General features: G+C 38.7%; 3 protein-coding genes across 11 annotated transcripts in view; 2 read left to right on the top strand and 1 right to left on the bottom strand.

Moving 5' to 3' along the window:
* LOC147153163 (histone-lysine N-methyltransferase SUV39H1-like) overlaps positions 1-853 on the top strand; it is a 33,666-nt gene extending 32,813 nt beyond the window's left edge. For all 6 annotated transcript variants that reach the window (XM_086025153.1, XM_086025198.1, XM_086025180.1 and 3 more), the window contains 2 exons: positions 5-134; positions 346-853. In XM_086025153.1, the coding sequence (XP_085881279.1) occupies positions 5-134; positions 346-479 (264 nt within the window). In that variant the 3' untranslated portion in view covers positions 480-853. The remainder of the gene's footprint in view (positions 1-4; positions 135-345) is intronic.
* On the bottom strand, positions 22-8,041 carry lactbl1a (lactamase, beta-like 1a). 2 transcript variants are annotated; one of them, XM_086025104.1, is made up of 7 exons: positions 7,547-8,041; positions 7,295-7,461; positions 6,168-6,271; positions 5,950-6,107; positions 4,583-4,797; positions 4,179-4,284; positions 22-4,052 (listed from the first exon to the last, which is right to left on the bottom strand). In XM_086025104.1, the coding sequence occupies exons 2-7, from the start codon at positions 7,398-7,400 to the stop codon at positions 3,074-3,076; spliced, it is 1,668 nt and encodes a 555-aa protein (XP_085881230.1). In that variant the 5' UTR covers positions 7,401-7,461; positions 7,547-8,041; the 3' UTR covers positions 22-3,073. The 2 variants fall into 2 exon arrangements, with proteins under 2 accessions (XP_085881230.1, XP_085881240.1); XM_086025114.1 differs by having other exon boundaries at positions 6,168-6,268.
* A 1,183-nt stretch (positions 8,042-9,224) lies between these two features.
* Positions 9,225-15,999, top strand: part of vps13d (vacuolar protein sorting 13 homolog D) — a 41,992-nt gene continuing 35,217 nt past the window's right edge. For all 3 annotated transcript variants that reach the window (XM_086024987.1, XM_086024980.1, XM_086024971.1), the window contains exons 1-10: positions 9,225-9,506; positions 9,601-9,704; positions 10,330-10,508; positions 11,291-11,368; positions 11,559-11,749; positions 11,900-11,980; positions 12,588-12,704; positions 14,060-14,164; positions 15,204-15,374; positions 15,809-15,909. In XM_086024987.1, coding sequence (XP_085881113.1) covers positions 10,412-10,508; positions 11,291-11,368; positions 11,559-11,749; positions 11,900-11,980; positions 12,588-12,704; positions 14,060-14,164; positions 15,204-15,374; positions 15,809-15,909 — 941 coding nt within the window. In that variant the 5' untranslated portion in view covers positions 9,225-9,506; positions 9,601-9,704; positions 10,330-10,411. The remainder of the gene's footprint in view (positions 9,507-9,600; positions 9,705-10,329; positions 10,509-11,290; positions 11,369-11,558; positions 11,750-11,899; positions 11,981-12,587; positions 12,705-14,059; positions 14,165-15,203; positions 15,375-15,808; positions 15,910-15,999) is intronic.

Below are 15,999 nucleotides of genomic sequence, written 5' to 3'. Positions count from 1 at the left end.
GTAGTGTAACCCAAACCTGCAAGTATTCAATGTGTTTATTGACAACATTGATGAGAGGCTCCCAAGAATCGCTTTATTTTCAACACGGGCCATTCGGGCAGGAGAGGAGCTCACCTTTGACTACAAAATGCAAAGTGAGTGCACTTTACTCAGCATTTGACTTGTAGATCTTTTTTGTAAAAAAAAAGAATAACAGGTCCATCTCTTTGAAAAAGATTCTAAACTGGTGGTAAAAGCTGTATATCACAGGTTTCAATAGTTTTAGTGCGGATGAATGATATGAAACCAAAAAGAAAAACTGGATTTATTTATTTTTACTCTACAAATGACTTTGTTTGCTTCCAGTTGATCCAGTTGACACAGAAAGCTCCAAGATGGATTCCAGTTTCACCTTAGCAGGTGTCTCCAGTTCGCCAAAGAAGAGGATTCGAGTGGAGTGCCGGTGTGGCTCAGACTCGTGCAGAAAATACCTGTTCTAATAAGGGACTGGCGTGGCTGGGAAAAATACCGCTGTCCGTACAAAATTTTGAACACTGTACATATTAGTATTTTTCTTGAAAGCTCTTAAAACATTGCTGGCATTCAAACATATATTGGCCATATCTTCTTTGGTTTCCAGCTCATCAGAATCATTTTCCCCCCAAAAATCTTAACTTTAAATACCGGTAACTGAATGTTTTTCTAAAGTGGTTTTAGGATGGTCACGCATTTATCTGTGCCGCATAAATTCTATCCAAAGTTGAGTGTTCACGCGTTAAGCGTGGTGCACCTGCTGTAAGTCTACTCTGTCAGATTTGATCCAATGATTTTTCTTACTTGTCCAATTCCTTCTAAATAAGATGTGTTCACTCAGCTTTCTTTCCTCTCACTCCCTACCGCAGTCACTTTTGGTGTTCTTTCAGTATTCTGTCAGACCCATTTAACTTCATTTTGCAACTACAGGTTGGATTCATACTGTGACTATAGTGCAGAGAAATACAGTAATCTTTTTTATCTGCTTTTTATTATTTTTAGTTAAAGGGGATATTAACCACAAAATGTATTTACAATAATATGTTCTACGTGTCTCCACTAGTCAAAGAAGCCATTCTGGTTAATATTGCATTTGTGGAATATGAGTTAAAGTGGAAATCAACCCAAGCGTATTTTTTTCATGAATATGTTCCCAGCAGGCCCACCAGTTGAACCACGGCATTCTGATTAATATTGCGTTTGTGGAATATGATTGAAGCAGCAAAATCCATCCCTTTTTAGCCATCTCAGGGGGGCTGCCATTTTGTCTTTCCTATCGACTGAAAATTACATCACAACTGCTCAGGGCTCAGATAGCGTCCAATCATAGCTCAGCTTCAGAAAACAGGTGAGCCGTGATTGGTCAGTACCTCAGCCCTGAGCAGTTGCAATGTCATTTTCAGTTGACAGAAGTGACAAAATGTCCGGCCCCAGAGATGGCTAAAAACGGGTGGATTAACTCTTATTCCACAAACGCGATATTTATCTGAATGCCTTTTTTCAACTAGTGGGCTTGCATAGAACATATTCTTGAAAAAAATGTTTGGGTTGACTTCCACTTGAAGCAGCAACTTTAAGTTGACTTAGCTTTTAGCCATCTCAGGGGGTGGCCATTTTGTTTGGATTTTACTCCTTAACTCATCACAAACACAATCAATCAGAATGTCGTGTTTGAACTAGTGGGGCCGCATAAAACATTACTGTAAAGAAAGATTTTGGTTTGACTTCCACTTTAAATGGTTGCATTGTACATTTAATCATAGTGTTGCAAAATGTACATAAGTGATTATAAAAAAAAAAAACATTACCTTTTTACATTATAATGTGTATAAGTAGCTTAATTATGTGTGTGAGGGGAGGGGACTGTAAAAGTGACTTAACATCTTTACGCCCCTATCCCACTGAGGGGTGACCATTTACGATTGTTGGAGACGGTGGAAAAATGTGCGTTCACGTCAGGATTCGTTCAAGGTTGCAAATGTTTGCTAAACAGTCGTCAGACGTTCCCCTGTTCTTGTCGCAAGTCAAAATTTCCTTGCAACAAGAAAAATCACTAAAACTGTTGGCGAAAGTTTTGTGAACATTTGCGACATTGAAGGAACTCTGGCATGAACACAACATTCGCTGCCTTTGAAAACACTCGCAATTGTTCACCGCTCAGTGGGATAGGGGCATTAAGGTGGATGTTTTGGAGGTTGCAGTTAGACTGACTTCACAGTGAGGCTCAGTGCAGATTGTATTGCTAGCACTAGTTTCTCTGTATTAAAAATAGATTGAGAATTCGCCATAGCTTAAATCATTTTCAGAGATTTAGGATTTTTAAAAATATAATTACAATTTCTAACCCGTCATATAAAGTTTTTAAATGTCAGGAAATTTCAGTCACTCATACTGGAATCATGTTTTCTGACCTTTTTCCTACATAACAGTGAGGTGGGGGGGGGGGGTTAACTGGTCAACAACAAATTTTAATCAGAGATGGCTTTTATGTGTGCTGAGACACAATTTTGGCACTGATATAAAACATGTCTACTTTTCTACTACTTTAAAAAAAATTTTTTTTTTTTACTTTAACCTCTAAAAGCTTGCGCAATACGTATTTTACCATGCGTTGTAATTTATAGCTATGACATTTTAGGAAAAAAAATCACCTGTTGATGAACCTAACCCTTAATTCATAAATATTATTACAACATATATTGCTATATTCGTAATCAATGCAAAAATGTATCTAGAAAAGTTTACTTGCATTCAAAAACATGGTTAAAATGTGCTGACCAGTGTCATATACTAGTGCCATTCGCCTCATGGAATGCAGCTGATCACAAAAACAGTACACATTGACATGGGTGAGAAAGTGTTCATATTTGTCTTTTAAATTATTTATCCACTGAAGCAGGACAAGACTCAGCTAATTGGTGGCTTCCATGTAACTGGTGTGTGTGGTCAGAATAGGGCAGGTGTGTCCTAACTACGGCCTCGGGGCCATTTGCAGCCATCCAGTTTGTAATGACACTGAAGTACGACATGTGTTTGTGTGTCATGCTAAAACATTCACTTTTCATGTGCTAAAATATGGCTTGCTGGCGATCCTCATTACTTTGTAAGTGTTGAGTCCTGGGGAATCAAAACCTGGTGACACACCTTTTTTGTTGAAGGAGTAAAAGTTAAATAGCTGTCTGTCTTGAGTCTCTAAGGAGACGGAGGCACTGTTGACCTTTAACTTACAAGGGTACGGTCTCTTGAACACCACTCTGAACACCCTATCCTGAAGATACTGAAGGTGCATGGTTTGGTAAATGTCAGGGATATTACTATCCACCTGTGGTCCAAACTGTTGCATAAACATGGCCCCATTTGACCCTACTTTAATCTCATAGAAAGTCATATTCCTATAAGTAAAAAAGCCTATATATGGAGCTGGGTCAGGCGGCGGTCTGGGTGTCAGTTCAGCATCCCTGAAAGCGCCTTCCACTGCAGGGATGAGGTGGCTGTATACCTGCTTCACTAAATCCTGGCCAGGGGGTCGTACCCCGGCCATCAGGACCACCAGTCCTAATTTGAGACGTGGCACCAATGACAGAGATGCTGCAAAGCCATCCAAGTCACCCTCTTTTCTTAAAACATCATAGCCCAGTTGCTGGTTAATCTCCCATGGTGTACCAGTGTAGCTGGCAAAGTAGCTACTCTGGCATTGGAAAAGTGGGGCCAGCATTGTGTTTAGGGTGTCTTTTTGGAGGAGCGGCCTGCCGTATGAGCCCAGGAGAGCCATCATCAGCTTTGCCATGTCCGCCGTTGTGGAGTACATCTGACCCGCAGGTCGATACCAGCCCAAGTTGTAGAGGGGAGCTGGCTGACCATTACTGTAGACACCCACCGCCATCTGTCTCTGAATCATAGGAGTCATGTCGAAACCGGTGTTCTTCATGCTGAGCTGATGCAAAACATTATGGGATACCCACTTTTCGAAGTCCATTCCGGCCACTTTCTCAGCCAGGACGTTGGCCATTAAGGAAAAGGCAACATTGCTATAGTGGCATCTGTAGGTAAAGACATTACCGTAAGAGATTATGTAACATTGATCATGCAAATCTGTCAGGTTGCAGCTATCGAGATGTGCTGATTTACTGACTCATTAAAAGAGAACAACACAGGGAAAAACATACTTTGTTCCTGGATCAGCAACAAGGACATCATCCTGTAACTTGTGAAGGGCTGCTTGCGTGTCTCCGTTCCAAAGGAGATTAGTTGACCTTAATCTTCGGGGTAATCCTGTAAAACAATAAATTACATTACTAGAAGAACTAAATCTGTATCACTAATAACACCAAATATCATTCAGTCAATCCAACATTCATCCTGTATTCATTTTCCTCCTATCATTTGCCCAGCGTATGCGCGCTATTTTTATTTCAGGACCACCCTAGGATGATCTTGTTAATGCTTGTTTTTTTTTAATCTGTTTGCACGTTTAACTAAGTAATTGCAATATTCTGCATTAAAAGCTATTAAGAAGCACACCGTCATTACAGAAAGTCCGCTAAACAAGAGAAAGGTTGTTTACTCTCACCAGAGAGGTGGCTGGCCATTCTTCGTATGGTAATGGCAGTTCTGTTGAAGGTCCTCACTGAGGTGGATGGTGGTTCCATGTCTCTACCCAGTGGATTCTTGATAGTGAAGTTGTCTATGTACTTCTCCAGTGAGTCATCTAGTGAGTCCACAAGGCCATCTTCCCACAGCTTGTACAACATCAGGGTGGGAAATATCTTGGACAGGCTTGCAATCCTGCAGATGCAACAATTCAAATAGTTCACGTGATTCATTTAACTATTAGTACATTTAACTATTAGTACATAACTGTATTATTTACATTGAATCTGAAAAGATTCTAAATAAGCCTGCTAAAACCTTAACATATTGTACCTAATGCAGAGTTGTGCAACCAATGAAAGAGTTAAGTAATGTACAGTCATGTCCTTTTTTAATGACCCATTTCCACAATTAGTAGGACATACCAGTACTGTTTCAGGATGATTGCAATAAATACAGAGGTCTTGTAGAGAAGTCACAAAAGGGCTGATGAAAAGCGCACTATATTTTGGTAAGGGCCCGAATAAAGTTGTGAACGGTAGGGGTTCATTGACTAAAGATTCTTGTAGTCGACTAATATGATGAAAGATGAGTCAAAGTCGATTTATCAATTACGGTATGTTAGTTATATTTTAGCGCAGTACAGCAGCCCCAAACCTTTATTTACACAATTGACCGGTTTCACCTAAAGACGTACAGCAATTCCACGGGATTGAAACAAAACAAAAAAAAGATTACGACTCCGGTGTGTTTCTCATCATCTTGCCAGCTGTTCTCGCGTTTTGCTCCATAGAACAACCTGTAGCAAGATGGGACATCTTAGCCTGGCTCCCCAAAATTAATGTGTATCACTGTTTCTACTTCACTTGTGCTTTTATTGTATTTGAGAATAGACTTACATATTTTGCAAGTGACCGTGCTTCTGGTAATATATTTGCACATATCCCTGGTAGCACTAGCTTATACTGGCTGTAGCTATACACTGACATAAGTGTCGTAAAGTGACACAAGTGTCCTGATGGTGCGTGTCGTGCTATGAATAAAGTTCTCAATGTTGTCCATGCATTATTGGACACAACATTTTGGCGATGAAGATGCTTCTTCACTCTGCGACACTGTCCTTTTTCCACTGGTATGAGTAATTTAAGACTAGCTGCGCTTGAAATAGCCTAAGCTAGCGAGGCTTACCGCTGCTTTCATCCACTACCAAGCTATATTTGTACTCTGACCCACACCAATGTATGAAGACTGTTGAAGGTTGAACCCCTGGTGCACAGAGGGCCTATGAGACTGGATAGATGGATAGATAGATAGATGGATAGATCCTCCCCATGTATGTGAGCTTACCTGTACACTGTGTATTCATTGGGTGCAGGTGATGTTGGGTCACTAATATTCTTTTTGCCAAAATTACCAATCCAAAGAACAGAGTCATTTAAAACCAAAATGGCAGATATTGCTGGAAGCCTGGTCCCGTGAACACTGGTCCTCAGAAGTATATCAACCTGGTGGGAAAAGCAAAATAATAATTACGTCCAGAATGATAAAGAAAGAAGAGACCTTACCTTCTCTAAGGCCACTCTTAGAGATATGATGGGATGTTTGAGGGGCACAGGCTCGGGATAACGTGGGCACATCTCCTCTGCCGCTAATTCCTTTATAACCTCTTCTGGGTAAACATGAAAAATGCCACTTTTAGTTTTTCATGTCATCAGAGTGAGTGAAAACATCCAAAACCTTTTCCCCCCACTAAATAAGGAATTCTGCCATCATCCGCTTTAGTCGTATTTCATGAACAGAAACTAAACCATTTGGAGTCAAATCAATTATTCTTATTTAATAGCCAAATCAGTCCCCGGATCTGAAGCCAATGGAGCATGCTTTTCACTTATTGAAGACAAGGCGCCAACAAGTCAAGAGAACTGCAGTGTAAGCCTGGTAAGGCATGTCCCGGGAGTGAAATCTCTGATTGTCCTCGGGCTCAATGACTCATCCAAGTACTGTGTCTAAAATTCTGCTTGTACTTAACTATTTCAAATTTGTATAAAAATCAGCTATGCCATTTTTAATAACATTAAAGCTGATCATCTATACTTCAGTTATAGCATAACTGTTTTATTTCAGGGCGGCATGGTGGTTTTAGCACGTCTGCATCGTACAAAGAGGATTCTTCTTTCAGATTTTTTTGCATGGGGTTTTTCCAGAATCAGATCCTGCTGCATTCTCACATATTCCCCAAAACAATGTTAGGATGATTGATTGATTCTAAATTGGTGTGAATGTGAGTATGAATGGTTGTTTCTCAATATGTACCCTGTGTTAACCAGTCCAGGTTTTACCCTGATTCTCCCCCAAAGTCAGCTGGGATAGGATCTCATCTGTGACCCCAAACAGAATAATAATAAGTAATAGATATTTTTGGGTGGACGGATGTTTTATAAAATTCACTGTGGTCGTGTAGGAAGCCAAATCAACCCTCATTCTCCAAAATTCTGGATGTAGCCTAATCTCGCATGCAAAGTCTTCATCACAAAAGCAGCCATTACTCATCCCTTCCCCTATTCCTTTTTCTTTTGTTTGTTTTAACTCAGAATCTTATAATCCTGTGCCAGCCTTGTATAATCCTACTACAGCTCTTACAAATTAGTAATAAGACCAAAGAAACCTTGGTCCAAACTAGTGTATACTTTACCTGTCTTCAACTTTGGTATCCGGTATTGCCATATGAAGCAGACGGTCATAACCACAGAGAGCAGGAAAAAGACAACCATGCCCAACATGGTCCATTTTACCTTCATCTTGCTTATTAAAAGCTTGATGTGGCAAACTACAGGACAATATCGGGGTGGAGAATCAATGCTGTTTAAATAAAACAAACATCTTAGGTAATTATATTATGTAGGATATTTCACTTTCACATTTAGAAAAGATAAAGCTTACTTACCATAGAGGGGAAAAGTTGCTTCGTTTGCTTGATATTTTTCATATTAAAAAATCTCGTTATACCTCCTGTAAAGTCCATGAGTGTGAATCCTGTAGCTATGTGTCGAAGTTAATGCTGACACTGTTCCTTTGTTGTACCTTTTTGCACAACCTCTACCTCCATGCACTGTACTTAATCTTGACTGTGATCCCTTAATAGTCATTACAACTCTACAGTGACATCATAATCTGCAAGGGGGGGCTCCTCACAGCCAAATCCGTTGATTTCTCTAAAGTGCTCTATATGGTCAGTTATAAAGTCAGGAAATATACTTGAGCATCCAGCAAAATAACAGCAGTAGAAAACTGTTGATCCAATATAAGTGATCAGCAGCTAAATCAGTTGATTGTTGATGAGTTGAATCCAGAACCAATATATTTGGCCCCAGATGGCTCGTGCCTTTTTGACTGGATAGTCAAAAATCAGTCATGCGCTTGTGCTGAAATACTGAAGAACAACAACTTGAATGGCACTCAGGAACAGGGGCGGAGCCACGGGCCCACCCAGATTGACAGACTGCCCACCCAGTGAGATTCATGAAAAAATATATACTTTTACATTTTTAGGAAATTATTAAATTATTTATTTTTTTGATTGGATATTAAGAATGGCATGATTGTTGTTGTCTAAGGCTGATCTGAACTTCATATTATTCGAGTTGTCATTTTATTTGAATATATGATGTGTCAGGACAGAAGGATTGTACGAAGTGAGAGAAATATTCAGGCCCACCCTGATTTTTCCAGGCCCACCCATTAGCCACGTTCTGGCTCCGCCCCTGCTCAGGAAGGATATGATGTCTGCCAAGATAATTATCACCAATGTCTGACTGAAAAAATATGATATGAAAATATGAAAAACACCTTAATCAATCACAAACAAACATTCACACCCACATTCCAAAAACATGCATATCAGGTTAAGTGAATACTCAAATTTGTCCATATAGGTGTGAATGTGAGTGTGAATGTTTGTTTGTGATTGATTCATGACATGTCGTGACTCTACCTCAAAGTCAGATGGAATAGACCTCTGGTCGTTCGCAATTCTCAGGAGGAAAAGTGCTATAGAAAATGGATGGAGTGCCAGAGTGGAAGACTCCTGTAGGTAGTGGTAATGAGCATTACAGGCAAAGGTACCAACGGTCACGTTCAATCAGCTTTTTTGACTACACCCCCATCTGCTGGATTGTTTAGAACAGTGGTTCTTAACACCAAGTACCACCTCCAAAAATACAGAGCTCTCCCAACTAACACCATCACCAACATTAATAGACTAGCATGTTAGGCCTGAGCGTTCATCAAAAACAGGAGAGGGGTTTTATTCATTTAAAGTATATATAACATTCACTGTAACATTCACAGGTTGAACTAATACTGCGCTGGAAAGTAGGAAAATGAAAAAATGCTGACCCCTGAGTAGCAGATGTATTACTTTGTTAATTAATTACATTTATAAATTATTTTCATAATGCTCGGAAATTCTTAAAACCACTTTGGCCAGTTGAATTCAATTTGGAAACACAGAAGCCATCTAACTCTGCTACGCATAATTTGATTTTGTAAAATAGTCACTTTACACCCCATCATAGAAGAAGACGAAGGACGGCGACGAAGAAGAAAAGGTTTGTTTTGGTCACGTGACAGGAAGTACAAGTTGGAAGTCCAATGGTTATAAAATCGTGCGACAGAAAATTGAAATAATCTGATCTGTGTTTATTTGGTTTAGAATTACCGTGTTTTCCACGGAAACATATCAGTTTTATATTTTGTGTTTTATTTTGCTTCTCCAATGGTTAGTTAATTTGAAGGTGGGCACGATTATCTTGAGCTAGTTTTAGCTTGGTAGTTAGCTTAGGCGTGTGGACTACAACCTTGCCCTTTCTACAGCCACCTTGGCTTTGGAGTTGCCTGCAATCGCTGTACGTTTGGTTTGTCTGGTTTTATTTTAAACTGTCCTGGTGTAACTCCTGTTCGTCTTCTTGGTGTGTTATTTTTAAAACGCCTTCACTTTAGTGCTTCCTTGCGAACGACAAAACTGTCACCTGCTGGACAGTGGCATTCATCATCATGGATCCAGCGAAGGCATGATTAATGGAAACTAACAAATGTCCTCGGGGGTGAGTTAGCTAAACCGTTTTGATTACCTTCATTATCTGTTAACAATGCAAACTCTAAGCAGAACAGCTTATAATGTGGCTTGAGGGCGAGCTAACTTGAGAAAACTTTTGTTACGTGTTTTGTTGGCTATTAATCGTGTTTCCTATGCTTGTTCCACATTCAAGGACACACAATAATTAAACATTCCTTATGTCTTTCTTTTGCTTGAATACGTCAACTAAATATATAAAGTGCTCATTTGTAAGATGTAGAATTATCCCAGCAGTAGAAACGGTTAATATCTATCTATCTATCTATCTATCTATCTATCTATCTATCTATCTATCTATCTATCTATCTAAATAGATGTATAATTAAGAGGTTTTGATGGCACGAATTTAACTTTACGCCCACATATGAAGCAGCAGAAAAGTGGTTCACTCGCAATAAAGCAGCAATAAAACAACAATTCAATGCAAAAATGCACTTCTAATGTATAAAAAACAACTCAACATCACATACTGTACTTTATTTTGTTCTGCTTCAGTAGGTTTCGCAGTTTATTGTCCTAAAAATATTTTCAATCAAATGGACATTACCATATTTGACAGTGATGTCATATATATTTTTCTTTTTTATTGTCAGATATCTTGCACCTTCCCCCTGAGAGCTGTCCTTTTGTCTACACCCACATTTTGGGGAGGAGCGGCATCCCTGAACCTACAGGATGTTGGAAGGCCTTGTCGCCTGGGTGCTAAACACTTATTTGGGAAAATATGTCAGCAATTTAAACACAGATCAACTCTCCATTGCGTTACTCAAAGGTAAGTAATATGTACCTATTAGCCAGATACTGTTGTATGTTCTTTTCACTTTAAAAAAATACATATTTGACCTTTCCCCCCTTTTTGAAAGATTTTTTTTAAGCAATATGAAGCAATGGTTAATGGTTGTGTGTGTGTAAATTAACCTTGACTGTATCTCTGCTTACAGTATGTGTGTTGACAATTAACCATTAGTTAGTTAGCCGTTCACCCATAGTAAAATATCCCTTTTGTGTATGTTCTAATTTATCTAGTATATGGATAAATTATATACAAGGCTGGATCACATATTCTGCCTTTACGAAGATGATAATGCTCAGCTTTTGACACTGTCAGGGAGGTATTAATTTAACAGTAAGTTCATTATTTTCTGCAATAATAATAATAATTCTTTGAAAGAGTCAGATAAAACTGAAACATCATTATCTTCTTAAAAGTACGATATTTGTCAAATCTCTTCTTTTGGATGTCATTAGATTATGCAAGTGGTCATATTGTCGTGGCTAGTCAGTATCTTCAAAAACATCAAGGAAAAGGCTTCAGTATACTGTTCTTTTGGATGTCATTAGATTATGCAAGTGGGCATATTGTCGTGGCTAGTCAGTATCTTCAAAAACATCAAGGAAAAGGCTTCAGTATACTGTTATGTTGAATTCAGTTGTATGCAAGTAGCAGTGTTTAAGGGCATGCTTACAAGCTGGATCATGAGGAGGGCAAATCTGCAAGTGTACAGGGATACACACAGAATATTTTTATTGTAATGTATTATTCCTGCTCTTCAGGTGCAGTCGAATTGGAGAACTTACCTCTGAGGAAAGATGCCCTCAAAGAGTTTGACCTGCCCTTTGAAGTTAAAACAGGTGAGGCTTTGATTTACAGTATAGTGTTTCCTTTAGGGCTACTTATAAAGCTCCCATGAGCTGCTGATGTAATGGTTGACTGCAATAAATATTTGCATATTAAGAAAAGTATTGTTGGATCGCTGCAGCCGCAGTGAAATCTTGAGATGTTATTTATATTTCCCTTATCCATGATCCGTCTTGTCTTTAGGCTTCATTGGAAAGATTACGCTTCAGATCCCATTCTACCGTCCTCACAGTGACCCTTGGGTCATCTCCATGTCCCAGCTCAACCTCATCATTGGTCCTGCCCATTTGCGGGAGTATGATGACGAGAAGGAGAAAGAGGAGCAGAGGGAGCGCAAGAAATATCTCCTCAAGACTCTTGAAGAAAAATTCAAAGTGTGTTGGTTATGATTTTTGTTTTGATTTTTTGTTTCTCCGAATCTTTTTGTTTGTTGTTTTTCATGTAGAAAATATTCTGAAGTGGTTTATCTAAATTTTGTTATTATTTGTACTCTATGTATTACATTTTTTTTTTCTGTTCTTCAGAGTGAGTGTGAACAAAAAGGAGAGTCTTACTGGTACTCTGTGACTGCATCAGTGGTTACAAGGATTGTGGAAAACATTGAGGTACAGTAAACCAATACAAAAGCAAATTCAATCTAATATGTAATATGACATATATTGCATTTGTTTTATTTTGCCTATTAAAAGAACCACAAGAGTTAAAAAATATTTGCCGTTCTGGGTGCCTTCAGTGGTGCCTCAGCATAAATTGTGTACAATGAGAGCTTCATTTTTTTGGGCACATTTTGTGGTGCTTCCAAAAGAGGTTCTGTACTGGGCCTTGAAATGTGATGTGATCTCTGGACCAAAACAACATTCTCCTTTTCTTCATCATGTTTAAGAACAGTTTTGATTTTTTTTCACCACCTGGTCATTTTGAATTCTCGTCATTGTTTAGACCTACTTAAGTCTGCAACCTAAACAAAGTCCGATTGAAGTGTAGTCATTCATAAGTCAGGCGTGTAATAAGATGGAGACAGAGATTGCATCTCTTTTACAGTGCAAGGGTGCTCGGTGGAGTTTATCCAGTCTTGTAGCCAAATACAAGATTTTTCAGGTTCTCATTTATCTACTGAGGTAATTGTGTTGAATGCTGAGACTATGGTGAGACTATGAACAACAAATGTTGGACATCATAGGACAACTCTGATTTTCTGATTTATTTGTTTAGCTTAACATCCAAGATGTGCACCTGAGATTTGAAGATGACACCTGCAATCCAGAGAAGCCCTTCTCCTTTGGAGTATGCGTCAACAATATTTCTGCTCAGAATCCCTCCAAGGATACGGCAAGTAGTGTTTGACTTCAAAGCCTGCTCACCCTCCATCCTTTGTTGCATTTTCCCTGCCGCTTGTCCTCATTCGTGTCGCGGGTGAGCTAGAGCCGATCCCAACTGATTTTGGCGTGAGGTGGTACAAGGGTGTAGCTCAAAAACAATTTAGGTCAGTGCTAAACAACCACTCATACACCTATCAACAACTTTGAGTCTTCAGTGAACCAAACAAGCATGTTTTTGGAATGCAGGAGGAAGCACAAGTGCCCGGAAATCTTGCACGCAAACATGGGGAGAACATGCCCATTCCACACAGGAAGGTTGAGCTTGCTACCATTACAATGTTAATCTTAATAAAATGTTAATTGTCTTGAATAACCAAGAGACAGCTGTGCAGCTGAAACACAACTGGATGTCGTACCTTTAACTGCTTATCTTAATTTTATTAGACATTTTCACATTTCCCATGATGACCATTCTTCAACAGAATTCAAACTTTAAAAACTGAAAATTAGATCAACTAATTACATTACACTTGACTGTACTACAACGGATGAAAATGAGGTTACTAGCTCTGTTAGATGTAATTTTTTATACTGTAAATATACAGTATAGTAAACCTCATTTATTGCGGGAGTTTCAGACCCGCACGCAATAAGTGAAAATCTGCGAAATATAAAACAAATAAAAATGCTTTAAAATACTTTTCCCCCTCCCGTATGCTTTAAACACATTTAATATCATTAAAATACTCTTTAATCAGAATGTAAAACACATTGCAATCCAAAAAAGCCCAAACTGCAAAAATAAAATGTATCAAAAAAAAAACACACTAAAATACAGTTGTATTAGTGTAAATACATATGCTTTTAAGAGGCTCGGGCCTGGTAGGTTGGCGTGTGACCTTGGCAAGTCTTTGTGAGTGTCTACGTGTCAAGTCAAGAGCTGTGGCCCACAGCAGCTCCTGCATGAGTATGTTCACTCTTTGTGTTTTATTGCACAAAATAAATAAATAAATAAATAAATAACCTAAAATATTCTTGAATAAGCGGGGGTATATTCGGCATGGTTAACTCAAACTGAAATATTTCTGTTTGTGCAATGCCATAGTCATGCATACTTACATACATGTTTGAACCTTGCATGATGTGATGATGCTTGGGGCTAGCCTTTGTTGAGGAGCATCATATACTAGTGTGCTCAAACTACTGGAGACAAATTCCTTGTGTGCTTTTACATACATTAATATCATTCTCATTCTGATTAGTAATGACATTCTCTTGTCGTTCAGCAGTTTCTCTACTGGACCTACTGGTTTACTTTAATTTAGAAAATAGTGTTTAGAAATTCTGTATTCTCCCTTTCCATAGGCCTGGAATCCATTTCGGCAGAAGCAGCTGGAGATTGAAGATTTCAGAGTCTACTGGGATACAGAATGTGAAATGCTGGCAAAACTCCCGGTGAATCAGATCCAGGTCAGATTTCATCAGTCAAAGCACACATTGTGTATCCTGTACTGATTTCATTTGAATCCACAACCCACGGGAGGTGTTGGTATTACAGTGGGTTAAAAATTGTCAGCTCTTGGCTTTGCTTGGCACCATGTCAGAGATTAACGTTTATTCACTAAGCAGCTTTATCTGTTTGGAGTTCTCAGATCTGTGTTTGTCCTTTACCTTATTTTGTGTCTAGCCATGCAGAAAACAGAAAAGGTCGTTTAGAAGTTTTCACAATAATAAATAATTAATGGGAAAACAACAGCCAATATCTGCATCTGCTCAAACTAAATTGTTCTTTTGGTCATTTCACCCGCCTTCAAAACATTGTTGATATCAGTTGATTTAATTGTATAACACTGGTAAAAATACAGATATGCAGGCAAGAAAAAAATATTCATCCGACACAGGATATGTATTAATCGAGCACACTGTGTTTATGGTGTTTTGAGTCACTATCACGTGTAAAATTAAAAGCTCATTGTTACTTTTATAGTATTGGTACAATATACATTTGGACTCTGTCAGGCAGAGAACACCAATTTGGAATTTCATATACCTGTATTTCATAAATTTATATAATCCCCGCCTGGGTGTGATATTTTCGCAAATAATTGACCTATCTAAAGTGTTGAAAATGGCTTGCTCCCTTTGATAATTCAATCTTAATGGAAGATGTCAAAGACAAGCTGCCTTTTTGGGACATGACCAGTTCAAATAAAATGTTGAATGTAAAATCTTGGAAAAAATGTTTGAGGTTATTTCAACAAAATTTGCCAAAATTATTGGCCTGTTGAAATGATGTCAAATTTTTTGGAACACCATGTATTTTCATGTTGGTCATGTTTGTGGTACTTAGAGAGCTAAGTATTTTTAGGTGGTACTCAGTGTAAAAACAGAACTCCTTGTGTAAGACCTTGCATTAATAGTTGTTTTTTTTTTTGCTGTTTTGGGATGTTTTCACTTACACAATCCACTTTTTTCCTCACTTGATCATGTTTGTTTTGGTAATGTGCAGGAAGCTATGACCCAATGTATGAAAACGTGGGAGCACCAGTATATCTTTGAACCAGTGTGTGCCTCCGTATTGCTCAGAAGAAACGCCTCCAAGGAGCCTCTGAGGTTCCGACACACCCCACGTATTCAAGGCCACGTTCAGCTCGAGACCATGTCCCTACGCTTATCTCAGGTCAGTGTCATTTCATGAGCCTGGTGTATGCGCTGCACTCGCTTTACTTGAACATTTTTAAACCTCTCAATGTGCAACACACTTTTCATTGTGTTTGAAGTTTCAATCCTACAGTGGTATAAATATGAATATTTGACGATCTGAATGTATTGCTACTAGTGGCGTACATCTCTCCAATAAAAGACTTTTCGATACGTCCCTCCATATAAAGTAGAACCATTCGATTTGGTTTGATTTGATGCAGTGAAAACCGAGTTTCCGATTCAAATCGTTTTTTTGATACAGAATGTCAGGCATAGGAGTTACTTTACGTTAAATCTTTAAAAGGTTTTATTTTTACTTGTTGGTGTGCGTTGGGACTTTAAACCACTGCTTTTGTTTTGTGTTTATTTAATTGTGTGATTTACTGTGGCATTGAATGTGTGTCCTCTCAGGTTCAATATCAACAGGTCATGGCATTCCTCAAAGAACTATACCGCCGAGAAAGGGAAATGCTTTACCGAAAATGGAGACCCAACTGCTCCGTCTCCGAAAAGTAAGACTCAGAGTGCTGAACATCTCAATGGGAAAGGCTTGGCACCAAATTAGCTATGCAAATATACAATACATTTTGAAATGTGTTTAA

This window comes from Filicampus tigris, chromosome 1, assembly GCF_054856515.1.
Source record: "Filicampus tigris isolate MCC_2025a chromosome 1, RoL_Ftig_1.0, whole genome shotgun sequence".
Lineage (NCBI taxonomy): Eukaryota > Metazoa > Chordata > Actinopteri > Syngnathiformes > Syngnathidae > Filicampus > Filicampus tigris.
This window is presented reverse-complemented; position numbering and strand designations above follow the sequence as displayed.